Source organism: Lampris incognitus, chromosome 16 (genome assembly GCF_029633865.1).
Source record: "Lampris incognitus isolate fLamInc1 chromosome 16, fLamInc1.hap2, whole genome shotgun sequence".
In the NCBI taxonomy this organism is placed as follows: Eukaryota; Metazoa; Chordata; class Actinopteri; order Lampriformes; family Lampridae; genus Lampris; species Lampris incognitus.
In genome coordinates this window covers 16,530,168-16,547,686 of record NC_079226.1, presented here as the reverse complement: position 1 = coordinate 16,547,686, position 17,519 = coordinate 16,530,168, and the positions used below count along the sequence as shown (strand labels likewise).

General features: G+C 44.0%; 1 protein-coding gene across 1 annotated transcript in view; it reads right to left on the bottom strand.

The window, feature by feature from the left end:
- ralgapa2 (Ral GTPase activating protein catalytic subunit alpha 2) overlaps positions 1-17,519 on the bottom strand; it is a 119,650-nt gene that overhangs the window by 10,611 nt on the left and 91,520 nt on the right. Inside the window, exons 38-39 of the mRNA XM_056295506.1 lie at positions 15,793-15,951; positions 13,929-14,056 (exon numbers count right to left, since the gene is read on the bottom strand). Of these exons, the coding sequence (XP_056151481.1) occupies positions 13,929-14,056; positions 15,793-15,951 (287 nt within the window). The remainder of the gene's footprint in view (positions 1-13,928; positions 14,057-15,792; positions 15,952-17,519) is intronic.

Below are 17,519 nucleotides of genomic sequence, written 5' to 3'. Positions count from 1 at the left end.
TGGAGTGGTCAGGGTCCGCTGAAAATAAGAGGCTACAATTAAGACATTCGGAACCTCTGCGGAATTGACTACTGGATTTGATAAGGTGGACAGAGGTCTTGGTCAACGCATAAAGCTTCAAGCAATTTGAAGAGAAATAGGATATGTGAGTGGAGGAATGCTCACTACAACCTGATGTAGGCTCGGCATTCAACCAAAGATAAAACTTGCAAATCAAAGCAACGCTTAAGTCAGTTCCATTCACCATATAGGCCCTCTTCTACAGGGTGGGTAAAAAAAAAATTAAAAAAAAATCCTTCTGACTATGCAAATTCGGGATTATGGGCATTCTGAGTGAAAAATACCCAGTTGAAATTAACGCCTAAAAAAATCTAATAGAAGAAAAAAAGAAACTGCAACGTAAGTGTAAAGTGCCACTCCTGTGATCCTCAGGCCTTCGAGCAGCAGCCAAGGTTAATCCTGTTTGTAGAAGCGCTGGTGCTAAAAAGGACCTCTCGTGTTGAAGAGGGACAGTTTAGAAATGAGGTAGAGGGTGCCTCTAGATGCTTGACCCCCCCCCCCAACACACACACACACACACACACAAACTCTCAGCCCCACATCTGCCCATTAACCTGGGCCAATCAGTTTGACCTTACTGTGGAGAGGAGCCCAGGAGTGGCTTGTTGCGCCATTGACTCCCAGCAGTAGTATAATTGGGCTGTTAAGAAGGAATTCGGGGTGGGGAGTAGTAGAGGACATGGGTGCTTTGGGGGTGCCAATGCGACCAGTGTAAAAAGACAGCAGGGGCAGGCTGCAGTGCAAGGTCATTATATTTTGATGAAAGGCATTACATCCCAACTCATGTATTCTTGAAGCCCACGCTCAAACACAAATAAAGTCTGGAGCTATGGATGCATTCCAGGGTTACATATTGTTATGGCCCTCCTTTCAGGTGTTGACCAAGTGTTAAGGAGAAGACAGATATTGGTGACAAGACCCAGTGACACACTCTGAAATGACTCACAGCACACAGCCTTTGTTGCCAGTTACGATAATGGTAATCGAGCTCAGGTGGTAAAAAAAAAGGAGGCTGTGGTAGCAAAGCTCGAAGACATTAAAATCTACAGAGTGTTAGAATGCCATGTCCAGCAGTTGACGGTGTGGAGAAACAGACTAGATAGTATAAAAACGAGGCGCTTTCATTTCATTGGAAGTAGATCACAGCAAAATTGAAGGACGGCAAGAAAATATCCGGAGTGGAGAATGAATGAATGAGGATGGCAGACAAAAGCTCTACCAGGACACAACAATGAGCGACCAGTGCCAGAAAGAGAGGGAGAGGAGGGGGGAGAGGAAGAAGGAGAAGCATAGAGGAGAGAGGCAGAGCAGGTGTTGATTGGAGAGAGGTTGGGCAGTGAGTGCCAACAGTACCTGTTGTCACAGCGCAGACCTAGGTGTGAAGCTCGTCTCAGTGGAAGGCCCTGGAGGTGTGAGGTGATTATGGGAAACAAGGAGAGAAAAAGAGAGAGAGGAAGCAAGAGAAGGATAGAGAGTGATGCTGTGGCAATGAATTTGGCTTCAGGAAGAATGACAGAATGGGAAGGATATGGGACCGAGGCAGACTAAGTGTGGAAGTGTGAGTGTGTGACAAGAGACCAGCCGATGGAGTGAGTTTGAGAGTGTGTGTGTGTGTGTGTGTGTGTGTGTGTGTGTGCATCTCCAACATCCATTCTCCAAAGCAGCTCCTGGTGTCTCCTTAAACAGCTTTTTGCTGCAGATACTGCATCTGGACAGGAAACATGAGTGTGTCAAACATTATCATGAATGTAGGTGAATATCTTGTGTTTTTTTGTTCTGTGAGTGCGTGTGCCTTGTGCATGTGCATACATGTATGTACACAACCTCAGATGCTCTGGAGTAATAGGCTCCAATGAGCTTCAGAAAGTCGCCCAGGAAGCTGGAGCTTAACAGCCCCAAAGGGATAGGGTCAGACTGTAAGCACAGGTTAATGACACCTCCTGAGGGGTGAGTTTCCCACAGCACCAGCCTCTGCGCTCCAACCTCCACACCCCACCACCGTCCATCTGGGATTCAGACAAGGGGATGGGGAATTATGGCTGTGACATCACTGCTAACCTGTGACATCATCACTGTCTGTCAGTGATTTCACACAGGTTTGCCACAGTTGCAGACAAACTCTGGATGTCCGCTACTTGGCATGACCTGGTTATTTATGAGCCGGCTGTAAGGAAGTAGTCGCCCATTTTCTCAAGCATGCAAAGTCTGTGGCAGCTCACCATTTCCCCGGGGAACACTAAAAATCGATTAGCCCTCCACATCAAATCATAAGATCAACACCTACACCCAAGTCAACGCTGACCCGCTCAAATGTGGTAGGGTGGATGGCTGATGTAAAATTGATTATAAATGATAAAGCCACAGGTCACCCCTACACCTCATAGCAACACAACGTAACTGCCGAAATTCTTCCCGAGTGACATCATAACTATTGGTCGTGGGATGATTTGTTCAACAAAACGGGACCGTCATCAAAGGCCAAAGGGCTTGTGGATTTAGATCAGCTGTGTTTGTAACCAATCTCATTTTTCCAAGGGCTCTGCTCTCAGTTGATGAGCACTAACTGAGCATCCTTAGATGTGAAACACAATGGGTAGATATGATTAATCAAACACAGGCCCATTACAGCCAGACACTCACACAAGGTTCCCCTGTGCATTAACGGAAAGTCATAATAAGATGAGCTACAAAAGGATGATAAGGCTGAGGATTAACAGATACAGTGCTGTGACTGGCTGAGTACTACTTGGCTTTGAAGATCTTCTTTGTGTGCTATGATGGCCAGAGTGTGGTGAATGCCTCTGCCAACTGGCTAGGTTATTAGGTCTGCATAAGGCTCGATGCTATCTTCGAGGTGAACGTCTCATCTATGAGATTTTACAAGCACGATTGTGCCTCGGCTGTTACTTCTTATCTAATTATCAGAACTGAGATATGAAATCATCACTCTGTTCTCAATGTGCAAACAGACTGACGGTTTGTAAATCAAAGTAAAGAATGAAACATCCAGAACCCTTGTCAGGGGTCCAAATTCAGTCAGTGGTCTAAGATTCATGTCACTCTTTTGTCCTTCCATCTTCCTGTCACGAGGTAATTTATAGCCCAGTGTTTGAGTTGCTAGTAAGGCAAGTAACCTTTGTCCGTCTACCCAAACCCATCTTAAATTACAGCAATCAAAGCTAGTACCTAAAGGTTTCTTAACCTCTTTGACACGTCTAAACAAACATTGACACCGTAATTGCCAGAGAAGCGTGCCAACTCCGGGTCACGCCAAACGGTTCTGATTTTAACCTTATGATAACACTGCTCAGACAAGCACTAATGAAATATTAAAACCAAACGGACGGCGGCCACTGCAATTTTAATGATGCTTGTGGCATGTGGCAAGGAATGACAGTGATGCGTGAACACAAGGCACCTCCGGTACCTTCTTCACAGAGCCATGTTACCAACACAATCTCGTGTTCCTTTCCTGCCCCTTCAGTGAAAGGTTCACCGGGCCTATTAAGCTGTCTAGCCTTATGCAAAATGCCCGGCATTTAGCAGGAATGCTAATGATTGACACCAGGTTACATATGATCACAGTTGACATGAATGCGTGGAGACGAGAGGTCTCGTTACTGGGATATAAGAGTGACTTTATTTGCCCTTGTATCTGTATTTTGAACATATTCCAATCAATACCATTGTGATTATAATGAGGTCTAGGCTCTTATCTCTGAATTACATATGCAGGGACTGCACTATTGGGCCAATTTGTTCTTAGAATGATTCTGTCAATATGCTGTAAATTACAACGATCCCTGAATGGCTCTATGTTGGTGAAGAGCTGGGGTATAAATGGCTGCGGTACATGAGACATGTGGAGATGATTGCTGTAAGGCTGCTTTGGTTACCTGGGAGTTAATTTTAAGTGTGAACACACTGAGGCTCTAAACCCCTGACAAAAGACTTGGATGGGCACCACCAGGCGATGCAGAACACATACTCATAAGTCTAAAATCCATCCCATCTTTGCTTTTTTCTCCCATGTGGTGGCTGGGAAGTACAAAACAACACAAATTCACAAAATAAATGAACAAAAACGCAAACATTTAACAAAGAAAATTAGCAAATCTGAAAACACAAAAACATTGCGTGTGTTTTGCATATATATATATATATATATATATATATATATATATATATATATATACGCGTGTGCACGCACACACACAAAACCTTGGGCAAAAAAGAAAATGGACTTCTGTCTTGGCAACAGCTTTTTCCTAATCCTCGCCCCTGGGCTATATTGTGCAGTCAAGCAGGCTATTACATGGCAACAATTAAGGGGGCTGGAGCCCAACACCTGGTCTTCTCCCATTCTGGCCGTTCAGTGGCAGCTGACTGTACAGTCTGATGGCCAGGTGGCCCTCCTTCAATGACATTAGCTAGCCACTCCGGGGTTAATCAGGAGCCTGCCGTCACCCAGTGGGCCTGCATGGAGTCCCATTCAGAGTGGGAGGTTTTTATAGGGAACAGGGACGATGGAGACAATGTTGTCCTAAAAAACTTGTTTAGCTTAAGATCTCAGGGCGGGAACCCAGATAATCAAACTTTAAACTGGAGGGAGGAGCTAAGGGTCTCTTCGATTTGTGGTCTAACTTCTAGGCTCAGAGCTGATTGGCTTGCCCGTCGCTCACAGTGCTTCCACTGTGCATCCTGCAGATTATAATGGACCTTTTCATGGGTGGACAAAAACAGATGGAGGAGTGGGAAGTGCTATACATCCATGCAGATGGGTGACAATGTGGGGGGAGGGAGACTGGATTTTGTCGAAGTTGGTAGATACAAAAACAAGTGGGTGTAGCTAGATTGGCCTGGGCTATATCTGCTTGCAAAAAGCCCCCATTCCAAAACCCTCTTGGCTCAGAGATCTGAGAGTAAATAACACTCATTAGAATAACAAAAGCTAAAGATTTGTACTCAGATCTGCTAGAGTCTCATCAATAGTAATTAGAGGCTATACATAACTAATGAAGATGTGCACACCACATTAAACAAAGGTGATGAGAGCTGCTGTGTTTTTATATAAAGCTTTTTTTTTTGATTAGCGGATGTCTGCAGTGCAAAACGCAACTTACATTTCTAGTATAACAGGAATAAAAAAAAAAAACATGTTGACAGATTATATGTTGTATGATGCTTAACTTTAATTTGATCATACGGTACAGCAGAGCTGCATTACTAAAAAAGGTTGTGTCCAGCTGGTTTACCAGCATCCGATGGAAAGGTTGAAAGCCTCTAAAATAAACGACGCTTTCTCTTGGTCCGATATCAAATTTGATCTGATACAATATTTGTTTTGCAATAATCAAAACGCAGTGTGCTGTATAGCGAGGGACACTGGGCAGATACAGAAAAATTCGGTGAGTATTCCTCGGTGTTTTTTCCCCCCCGCCTCACACACACAGCCACCACTTGACAATGAAACACAGACCATTTGCATTAACACATCAAAGGGTGCCTCCTGTAAGAAGAGGTAGACAATGCACAGCGATGCACTCTTAAATGTTTGGTTTTTGTCATTGTTTCGTTTGCCTCGCCTTGTTCCTCGATACACAAAATTCCATTTAGTGCAAAAATGCAAATGCTGCAGGGGCACAAGGACATCCTCTAAAAGAAAACAATGGCCACAGGCCAGTGGAGGAAGAGACACTGCCTTTGAACCATTTAAAGAGGCTTTAATGTGCAGCTTATAAATAATCAACTAATTCCTTCTTAAAACAGCCAATTAAGTCTGTGACATTAAAAGAAATGTGGCCTTGTGTTTGAAAAAGTGTGATCCCAGTCTCATTATAATGAAAGGGAATTGAAAAACTAATAGCCATCTACGGACAAAGAAAACCAATAATGTCATAAGGTGTCCTCACAAAAGGATGCCCAAAAACCTGGGGCCACATCACAAAACAAGAGATTCCAGTAGAGAACGATGAGTGACATTTTGCTGACATTTCCCCGCAGCATTCAACGTGGGGCCATCTCAAGTCGGTGTCAGAAATATCTTTGGATATGCTTGAATGTGACACAGATGCAAGGGACTGAGGGTCCTTTCAGGGGACAGCCTCAGCTCTGGGGGCCGGTGATGAGGAGCTCGGACCCTGGGAGATTGAATGGTAATCACTGGAGCACAGATAATGGATGATTGAAGGCTCTTTCCACGCTGCTGTCAGATTTCAATATCAGAGAGGCCCTAGAATTGGGATTCTTATCAGGGGCAGTGTGTCAAACAAAGGAGTGAGCGTGAAATATGGGCTCCAACACGGGCACACGACCATAGCGATTAGCACAAGGATAAAAAAGGCTGCACAAACAAAGGAGGACAGCTTTAGCCAGACAAAGGATTGTCCACTGCCTTGCTTCGAGAGAGATGAGGGAAGAAGGCAGTGGATGGAGAGGAAGAGAGTGAGTACTGAGTGGCAAAAAGGAGGACAGGGCAAGAGTTTCGCTGCTATGGCTGGAAGCTGAATGGTGACAGAACCAACTGTAGAGTGTTCCAGATTCTCTTCTTCTGAAGAGGAATAATGGACCAGCAGGGATGAAATGCTATGCACCCCTCCCCTGCCCCATTCAGACACATCCAAACAAATGCATATTCTTGGGAATACACAAACATTTTCATGTGCGCGCGCGCGCACACACACACACATACAATGACATGAGGCTTCAGATCTCTGCCAAACTCATCACAAAACAAAACAAAATTACTCCCATTTATCCTCAGATTCCAAGTGCTGCAGCTTGCCAGGAAAGCTCATTAACCCTCCCTTCAAGAACCCTGAGACAAAAGAGAGGGAAACAAAACACAACTAATCAATGAGAACGCACCCATTGTGGGGGAAAAACATGTACACGCATCCATTTGGAAAACCTGAGAGGGCTAACAGCTTTTGCTTTAGTGTTGTGCTGGCTGGCTACGGGGCGGAGAAAGAAAGTTCATTAATTAAACAGGGCTAGGGGGAACAGATGGAACAGCTAGCTGGATGCTAATCACTTAAAGCAGACAGACAGGTTTTTACACCCGCGCTTGAAGTGCCACCACCATGCATCAATCACAATGAGCATGTCTTCTCAACGGCGATGCACCGACTACTCGTCCTGTGGCGACACTAAGGTCGGGGGATATCATCTCATGGACAAAGAGGAAGACAGACTGCTAGACCATTATCACAGGGGTTTCATGTTTTTGTTCACTGCTTTTTAATGGATTCATTCTGACATGCATGTCTTAAGTTACTCTAGCCTGGATACGGGTAAATACTAAGACCCAGCTGGACAGCCTTTTCCTCTATTTAATAATATTTTTTTTGCTGATTCAGCACCTATAGGCTTCCAAAATGTCTGTGTATCTCTATTTTAAGTCAATGCACATCTCCTGAAAAATGTATTTGATGAAAATATCATGCCACCCCCTTAAGTACCGAAAAGTCCTGTGCCTTAAAACGAGAAAGAGGAGACCCTTGATCCAATACAGGCACCAGGGATATATCGTTGTTTTTCCTGAAAACAACGATTTCTCTCCCCGATAAGTGAGCACCGAATTCTGATCAAATGTTTATTGTTGCCCCCAGAAGCCTACAACATCAACAAACCAGAACAAGAAATGTCTAGTGAATATCTGAAAATGGAAATCGCATTTATAATAATTACAATACCAGTACACCCATGCTCATACTGCAAAGTTCCTACAACTTCCAGTCCATATTTTCTAACTTTCCCCCTACTGATATATTGACCTGTCTTTATTCATTATATTTTAACTATAACTTGACAGAGCTTTTTATAAACCTGGGTTTCACATGTACGTATAATGAAGCTATTAAAATTTGTTATTGACCAATTATCTTGTACAACTGAAGTAAACTTGGATTTACTTTACTAAATGGTAAATAAAGATGCAGTAAGTGTATGTCCAACCGAAGTGTATTTCAAATGTTATCAAAAAACTATGTAAATGTACAAAACAATCGAAAGGGTGTAAGTGTTCTGCGCTTTTGTATTACCCTAAAATTCAAATATAACACAAGTGCAGTTAGAAATACTGATATAAGATGATAGTGACAGAAGCCTGACCATTACTCATAATAGAGATACAGATATCAAAAAAGGGAGTCAAGGGAATAAAAAAAAAAAGGCGATCCTTACGTCATCACTGCATATGGGTATGGTCTGGTTTAAGTAAGGCTACCTGACACCTTCTGCCTTTCGGCTGGGGATGGGAGATAAAGAGTGCTCCCAAACAAAGCAGCATTTCGCACCGGCTTTCACTTTGCAGCTCAGAAACAGACAGATGTCAGGCATGAATGCATAACAGACGGAGAGAGGGGAGAGGGGAGGGGCAGGAGGATGGGAGTTCAAGTTTAAGAATACACAGAGCATGACATTCTTTGGCTTACACTATGCTATGCAATTCCTGCTGTTGCTGGATGAAAATGTGGCGATTTCTGTCCCATACCATTTGTATTATAATGTATTATAATTAGGACACTTCTTCTGACACTGGGTTCTCTTGACCTTAAAAATAATCAATATTACTATTTATCATGTGGAATAAAAGCGCCACAATGATGAAATGGTGCAAATTCCACCATTATCTTGCTGGTCTTTCATTACACTCTGCATTAAGGAAGCTACACTTCCTATCAGTGTACAAACAAAAACAAAGACAGCCTGTTTCACTCTGCAGTAATCTATACTTACAGTAAAACACAGTATGCATGGGCACACACACACACACACACACACACATAGATGCACACAGTGGTGCTTTTTTGCCTGAGGCATTACAAAACAAAGAAAATTTACACACACACACCAGTTTGACACCAACACTGTGTGCATCATGTCCCAGGCGGGGCTCTGGGTTCCCCTGCTGGCCGTCTGGTTCAACGCCTGCGCTACCTGTGTTTAAGAGGGCTGGCCCCCACACAGCTCACAGCACAGGCTGGGCCGGGCCCCCAGGGCTTTCAGTATGTGGGTGCCGCGCGGGGGACGCCTTTTGTTACAGGCTGGGTAGTGAGAGGAGGAGGAACTTAGGTGGGGGTAGGAGTAGGAAGGGGGAGAAAAAAAAAAGAGTAATGCTATGAGTCATTATGCATTAGCAGCAGGGGAGAGAGGGAGGGAATGGATGAGAGGGGGCAAAGGGAGAGAATAGTTTTGCATGTTGTATGAAGCTAGACGCCATATGCCATCCGAGCTGGGCTGCCTCTTGAGTCAGGGCTCTGGGTTTGACAGGCCTGTGCTTGCCCCCCACCTTCCCACCCCCCAAACTCAGCCCCTCTCTCCCCCAAACTACCCCCCCCCCAGGCCTCAGCATTAGAGCTGCCCATTGCTCTCGCTGTGCAGGGACTTCGCTCCGACCCTGAATGTGTGTGCGTGTGTGTGTTCTGGTGTGCGAATATGTGTGTATACGGGGATACTCGGTGATCTGAACACATCGAACATTGTCGCAAGTCTCGGCAGGAACAGCTGGTCAGCTGGAGAGAGGAGTGGGAGGGGAGGGGGTAAGAAGGGAAGAAGAGGGGAGGCAGTGCGCTACACTGATAATGGGATTAGGTTAAAACATTCTGTGGGGGAACTGGAGACCCCCCCCCCATTTGTAGCCCCGAATATTGGGTAAAAACTCAACTGTTCCCTCTATCAAAGCCATTGCCGGCCTTCGCCCAATCCGTCCTGGCCAGCTTCACAGCTCAGCTCAGAAAACACCTAAAGCCCCCTCACCCAACAGATGACAACCTCCTCAAATTATCCACCAAAAGGCGCCTGTATCCATATATAATGATATCCTGTTGGATGGCCAGTGGCTTCCAGTGGGCCACAAACAGATTATTTCTCAAGTCCTTGAAACAGGATGCTGTGGATTTGAACTATTTGGGATTTTATTTGCCAGACCTTTCCAGTCAATACCCCGCAGACCTGATTTCCATAAAGAGGAAGTTGGCTAGTTACACTCATCTCAGCTCACCCCTCTCTATGTACCCAGTATATAATGAGGGGCTTGGCTTCTCACTGTGCCCAGCCAAGCACTGGGCTTCACAGCGATATGGGCTGCTGAGTATTATCCATGAGACTGTTGACAGTTATGGCACAACAGCTGGCAAATTAGACCTATCAACAATGCTAAATAATGCATGCGAGACAACACTAACATGGCAGATCCTATTCATGACACCCTATCGTGCATACAGACGTGCTTTCATCTCAGCTAGGTGAGGAATCTTACAGTATACAAAAGAAAGTGCTGTCATTGGACAAAGGCACAACACAAGAGTGGGACAATGAGTTGCTCACAAGGGATGTGAGGATATGCCTCTGCCTATGCAATGGCTCTACTGATTATCATGGCTTTTGTGAAGTGTAGCTACAGCACACAAAGGCGTGTATATCTGACAGCATATCTGATAAGTTTTCCAGTATAGACTGGCTCAATTGTTTACATCTACATTTCCAATTCAGGTATTCTGGCTGTGATGAGGAAGTGAGGGATTGTAGACATGCACAGTTGGGGCAATGAAAGGCCATGGCAGACATCAGTGGGCTATTTGGGTTCCATTGAAACGATGAGGACCCCCCCTTCCACTGTGGTGTTGTCTGCTATGGCACATGCACACACACACGCACGCACACACAGCCACCTAAAAGCCTTGCTCGCATGACTGGCCATGGGCAGGAACAGATTATGGCTATTGATCGCTGCCTGGAGATGGATCTGTGTGTGTGTTTGTGTGCCTCTGTGCATGTGTGCGCAAGTGTGCATGTGTGGGTGTTTATGCGTGTGTCACCGGAGAGATAGGGAGTAAGGGCAGTGTGCAAGAGCTATTGATTCAGTTCAGCAGGGAGGCTGCGTCTCTGAATCAAGGTCAGTCCTGCTCTGTCTCACCTATTAGGAGCTGCGACCATGTGCACGCTTGCACACATACATACACACAAACCAACCTTTTCACTCCTTACAATACCCACTTCACAAGGAGTGACGGACAGCACATCAAATCCAAGTGCTTGTTCAAGAGAGAGAAACAAGTCCTGGATGCTGGATAAAGACATTACTCTGAAGTGACAGCATCAGAATGGAAGAACATCAGGCTCTGTGGCAGCAGATAGTGAGGCCATTGAATGGCAAGGCCAGGTTCATGTAACTTGGTATGAAAACTGTTTCTATCTCTTCTAGGTCAACATATTATACATGTGTTGTGTGCAGTGACAGCAACAGATGAAATTCTGACAAATGAAATTCATCTGCTGACTATTGAATTAAACAAATAAAAAAACAAGAGCTCAAGCTGTTTAAGACTACGATGAGTTTACCAATATTCATAATGCCACTGTGAAGAGAGAACTAGTGGCACACAATACAGTTAGGACACACCAAGCCAGACCAGCTGGTTTTTCCATCAAGAGTATTAATAATAGATGACATGTTATGAGTTGTTTCTCAAAGGGTTGTGATACAATGTCGGCGAGGCTGTCTGTCTCCTGGCAGACAAAATGAAGATGTTCTGAGGAACGCTGGGAGCTGGGCACTGCAAGGCAACACAGGCCTGTGCAGTGCCCACAGAAAACAGAGTGGGGGGGGGGGAACTGAGACAAGAGCTAGGAGACAAGATGCAGAAATGGGGGAACTCTATTTGAAATACACTTATGTACCCCATCTGTGTGTGTATGTGTGTGTGTGTGTGTGTGTGTGTGTGTGTGTGTATGTTCTAGCAATCTGGCTGGTGGTCATTTTTCAATATCAAATCCAATTAGCCTGAGAGATCCTGAGTGTGGTGCGGCAGGCTGCTGGAGTCCAGTCCAGCCTTGTGATGGAGCGGGATAGAGGGCTACAGCACCATACTGGCCTTTTATCTGGACACAGGGGGGCTATATAGCTTCTCTTTGAAGAAATATTCAACTAATTACCTTGGAGAGTGGCCTCGCAGGCACAGAGCAGATTGTGGATTGTCGGAGCATTGTGAAGGGGAAAACTAAGGAAGAGGATTTCGTCTTCGCACAAAAACAGCTGTCTGTAGAGAAAAAGGCATGGTCATTGTTCTGATTTTTAAAAGAAAAGAAAGAGCCCCATATCTGAGAAGATGGGGAAAGATGACAGAAAGGGGAAAGAAAATACTGCAGAAGTCCAGGTATAATAGCCACTCTAATGACGAAAGCAAATAAAAGAGCAATTGCACTTGTGGGTCAGACTTTCGTTCCATTGATTTGTTTTGCCAATGCAGGTCTTGTCCACCAAAACAGATTTGTCAATTGCATTGTCAAAGACATTCTTTAATTCTCTTTTCTTTTTTGCATTAAAACTCCAAATGCACATTAAAATTGCAGCATCCTTCAGATATAACACGCACTCTGAAATGAAATCTCTCTGTGTGACCAATCAAACTTGTCACTTTGTGCATTTACACATTGTCTCTCTCCTTATAAGAGCCCCCAGTCAGGCAGACAAACAACACACACAGACAGACCAGCGGACACCCAGGTTGGCAGTGGGCTCAGCTTGGCAAGTACATTCATCTCCAGTCTTGGAGTGTGTGGGACCTGGCAGTTTATCAGTACCACTGCTCCAACAGCAGTGCTTATCTCCTCTCATAGATCAATCCTTTGTGCTGTCTGCTTCTTTGCTAAGGAATGCCAAGAAAGGCTCCTCTGACCCAGCTAAGGCCCAGTGCTGGCTCTCCTGCCCCACTGAGGCTCACAGTGGCATGCAAGCCTGTGGCTGGCCCCCCTCCGGCGCTGTGAGTCACACTGGGATAATTCACTTGGCGTTGGGTAACAGACATCTGTCACTCAGGATGCCCCTGGGACACACAGGCAAAGCCTGATATAGAGGTGGGAGTAATGCACAGTTAAACACATATACGCAGGCACATACTTGCACACACAACTGCAAATGACACAAAATGCTACTGGGAAATAAAGCAACTTTTCTTTGCTGATATTTTTCACAATATTCCTTTTTAAAAACTTTTATAAACTTGAGGGTATGTCAATATCTTAAAAACAACAGATGCTAGTCTTCCAACCAAATGAAACCACCTTGGGGGATGTTTCTATAGCAACCGCCAGAGGGGCAGCGTGGTTCTGCTGAGGCGGTGCTGTACATGCTGTCCGAAGAGGAGTGAGGTTTTAAGGGAGATCAGGTTTCTCCCTCTGGGGACCATCCCCGCTCTCCCTTACTCCCCCTCAGTGCTGCTGGCATTCACATGCTAATTTATCTCCAATGGTGATTACACTCCCTTTAAACCAACTGACAACTACAGCTGGAGTCAGGCGCTTAACGGCTCACTGTTGGATGGATGGGTGTGTATGTGTTTGTGTGTGTGTATTACAGCTTGTGAGCATTTGATGATGCTGTTCCTATTTGTATTTTTCACAGAATGTTTCATAAAATATCAGTGATAGATGACACATTATCAGTACACCTACCCAAAACAGACCCACACACCCTTCACATGCTGTTCCAGGGTGTGGATAGCCCCCCATCAATAGTGGTATGTAAATCAGCCAGCCCATAAAGATCAGTGTCAGCATTCAGCTGTGTGCATCGGCTGACATGACGTGTGCACCACATGTCTGAGTGAATTTACTCAAATGGGCCACTGGCAGGGCTGAAAATCTAAGCTCTGTGTTAGCAATACATCAAACAGCCAAAGCTATTAACAATCAAGGGGCCGCATGTATCATCAGACACAATGCTGAGATTTATTCACACTTCTCATGGTCCCAACTACAGGGTTTAACAAAGACCGAACCTAAACCTGGTTTGTCAGATGAGTTGCTTGCTGTATAGAACTGCAGGTAAACAAAAGAACCAAGCACACCAGGGGCAGGAAGGATACAAGCTTTGGTAGAGAGTCAGTCGGGACTTGACAGCTCTGCTGGCATTGATACAGGTGGCCCGCACCAAGCTTGGCAGTAGTGTTCCCGAGACGATGGCGCCGTCAAACAGAGGCCCAAAGAAGGGAACCTAAGGGGGGTGGGGGGTAGGTTGAAATAGAAAGAATGAGAAATACAAAAGAGATAGAGTGAGTGGAAGAGGGGAGAAAGAGAGTAGAAAAAGTACTTAAACAATTCAAAATTAAAACTGGCAAACATATTCAAACTAAACTGGTAAGCGCCTTTTTGCTCTATACCTTTGTGGAATTAGAAATGGAATAGCTTGTTTAAAATCTTATTTTGAGTTGCTGTTTCTCCATCTGTTTAGGGCCAAGGTTCAAGTTGAAATTGGATTTTGCTCAAGTTTGCATGACAACTACACATATCTAACGTGAATCAATGTTGGGCAAATGAAATTAAAATGACAACCAATACTAGACAATGGACTCATATTGAACTGCTAAACAAATACAATGGAGCAATATGCATTTCAGCACAATGTATATGAGTGTGTGTGGGTATATGCGTCTGTTCATGCATATTAGTGGGGGCCCTTAATCACTGAAGCTCAATGGTCATTGACCTGGAAGTTGACATGAATGTCAAAGTCTCTCCAAAAGGTCCCGTTGTCTTCTCAACTAATTATACAAGAGGTTGAAAAACCAGTCAAGATAAAAGAAAACAAATGGCGTTACAGACCAAATTTCTTTAAAAAAAAAATCTAGAAATAAGACAAACAAACTAAACTAAAAGAAAAATCTCAGTTTGACAGTTTGCTAATATGGCTGAAGGTTTTTAGTTTTGGAAAGATGGCAATGACCTGGCACAGGGAGCACTGGGCTGCTATCACCACACTGGCAGAGACATATTGGGTAGTGGAGCGCCAAAGCTTCTGTGTGTCCTGGCTCTCTTCTGCCCTCTGCCCCACAATGCTAAAGCCCTGCTTTGGCCAGAGAAGCCCTTACCCGCTTTAGACGAGGGGCTGTGGCTATTGTTTGGACTGTCACCATAAAGCTAAGCTGCCAGAGGACGAGTCACACTGACTGAGTGCCTATTGTCTCCTGGATATTATTATGTGTTAGTCTGTCATTTCTTGTAAAATGGATGTTTGAAGGACACATCCAAGGACAATTAATGTCTGTAAATTGAAAAACAGAACAGACAAAATAAGAGGTTAACCCCTCAATGGAATCCTTGTTTGGAAAAAAAAAGATTTGGGGTAATAACTGCAGCATTGGATTTAAGAATGATTATGTAGGAGGTTCCAGGGACATATCATATGCAACATCTAAAGACAGCCATTTTCAGACATCAAGACATTTCAATATCCTCAGGCAAGCCATGCACTGAGTGTAGTGTTATGGAGAGGCCAAGATGAAAGCTAGTGGAGGGAGGGACAGTAACCAGCTCTAAGTGCACATGCCCACAGTAAGGGTAATAATGCACTGCTGGAGAGGAAGAACTGAGAGCCTTCATCTAAGAGAGAGAAATGGGGCGAATGAGTCAACACAAATCTCCAGAACCAACAAGAAAAGTTTGGACAAACAACAAGACGGAGAAGGAGGGCCTGTTTAAAATCAAGTTTAGACACTGAAAACTGGAACAGTGCTGGTTCTTCTTTTTTCTTTTAGTGTGTATATAAAAGTAATCATCCCATGGTAAAAGATAGTGATCAGTCAAATAAAAATAAGTACAATCATCATATGGCATAAAATTATTTACCAATCCCCATCAACCAAACCAAATTTGCCCATGTCCTGCAGTGTTTTGACTGATGTGTGTCAGTGATGCTTTTTTGCTGAGTGTTCTGCTCGCAGCCAGGGTTACCTGCGGTTTCTTCATGATCTGGATGAAGTACATGTGGTTCTTCATGGGGTAGATGACAATCAGTGCATCGCCAAAGTCAGTGGGGATGATGCCACGCCGGTAGTCCCTGGTGTGCTCTGACCACACAATGTGTACCTCATCATTTCCCAGGTGACGCAGCTGTCACAAGAAAAAAAAAAATCCAAAAAAAAAAATCACAGTGCCTTGTAAATTGATCAGTAACTGACTATTTCTATTAATTCATTATAGATAGTTAATCAAAGCTTCCATAGATGAAGGCGCAATGGGCTTTGATATACATCGTTACACTCAGCTGATCTGTGCCTATAACCACTGCTGGCAGTTAGTACTTTAATATCCCATACATTAAAGGTCAAGAAAGCAGGTGTTACAATCAGTTGATTTCTTCTCATTCAATTACAGGGGCTGTTTGAATAAAATGGTTTTAAGATGGGTTATATCCATTGTTCAAGTCTTTTTATAGTTTTTTCATTACAAATTCAAATTACATACACAAAAATGCACAAAATACAGCATTTTAAAAACAAATCACTGAAATCCAATTAACTTTCCCCACAAAACATCAAATTGCCCCCAATTTCCACTCTCTTCACAAACACAAATGAGAATGGCCAGGACAAAAAGATACACTTAAATGACAGGACATTCAGAAATGCTTGTTCGAAACAGGTAAACAACCCCTTTAGCCCTCCCCCCAAAAAAAGAGCAAGAACAACAACAACGCTGTGCCAGTGAAAGGCGCCTGCCACTTCCGCCTCAACGGGGCCCTAAGTCACTAGCCAGATTCTTCTCTTCTGTAGTTCACCCGGTGGTGGAACGAGTTACCAAACGCCATTTGATCCGCTGAGTCCCTCTCCATCTTTAAGAAGAAGCTAAACACCCAGCTCTTTCATGAACACCTCTACACCTGATGGTATTAATAATAATAATAATAATTTTAAAAAAAAACAAAAAAAACCCAAAACAAAACAAAAAACCATCTTTGTGCACTGCCTGTTGACACCTACATATGTCTTATTGGACTTGAACCTAGTTTTTTGGCACTTACTCCTGTTGTCGCCTCCTGACTACATCTTTGCTTGTGTTGTATTAACTCTCAGATGTATGTCGCTTTGGATAAAAGCATCTGCTAAATGAAACTGTAACATTGTAACAACAACAATAACAACAACATTATATTCTCTGAAAAGTACGGAATGGATAACTTGCTAGCTTGTAGCCCAGGGGTATTGAATCTAACCATCCTCCTCTATCCTGGGTATCATACAGCCTTAGAGTGGGGCCTCCACTCAGAGAGGAAAACATCTGCCAATGTACTGTGGGCCTAATGAGCCATTAAGAAAACATGCCCTCACCACCAAAAATGCAATTAGCACATTCTATTATAAGCCCTTAATTATGGTAATACGGTAATGTTAAACAAATCCACGCAATGGTGATTACACTGGTGCACACCAGTTCAGTCTGTCTGTCCAAGGATCAGCAGGTACCAAACAGGTCAGTCCCTGGGACAATTTCAGAGAAAATGTTGAATATGCATTGCTGTGTCAAATCAACCTGGGAATGTTAATTTGAGTTTGGACATTAGCATTTTGGTGAGCTGAATCACAAAGTTAATGAAGATGTTTATGATTCGGTCACAAGTCTTCTGCATCACTGTAGTCAAAAGGCCTTGACAGCAGTGTGCGTATGTGTTTCACTTTCTA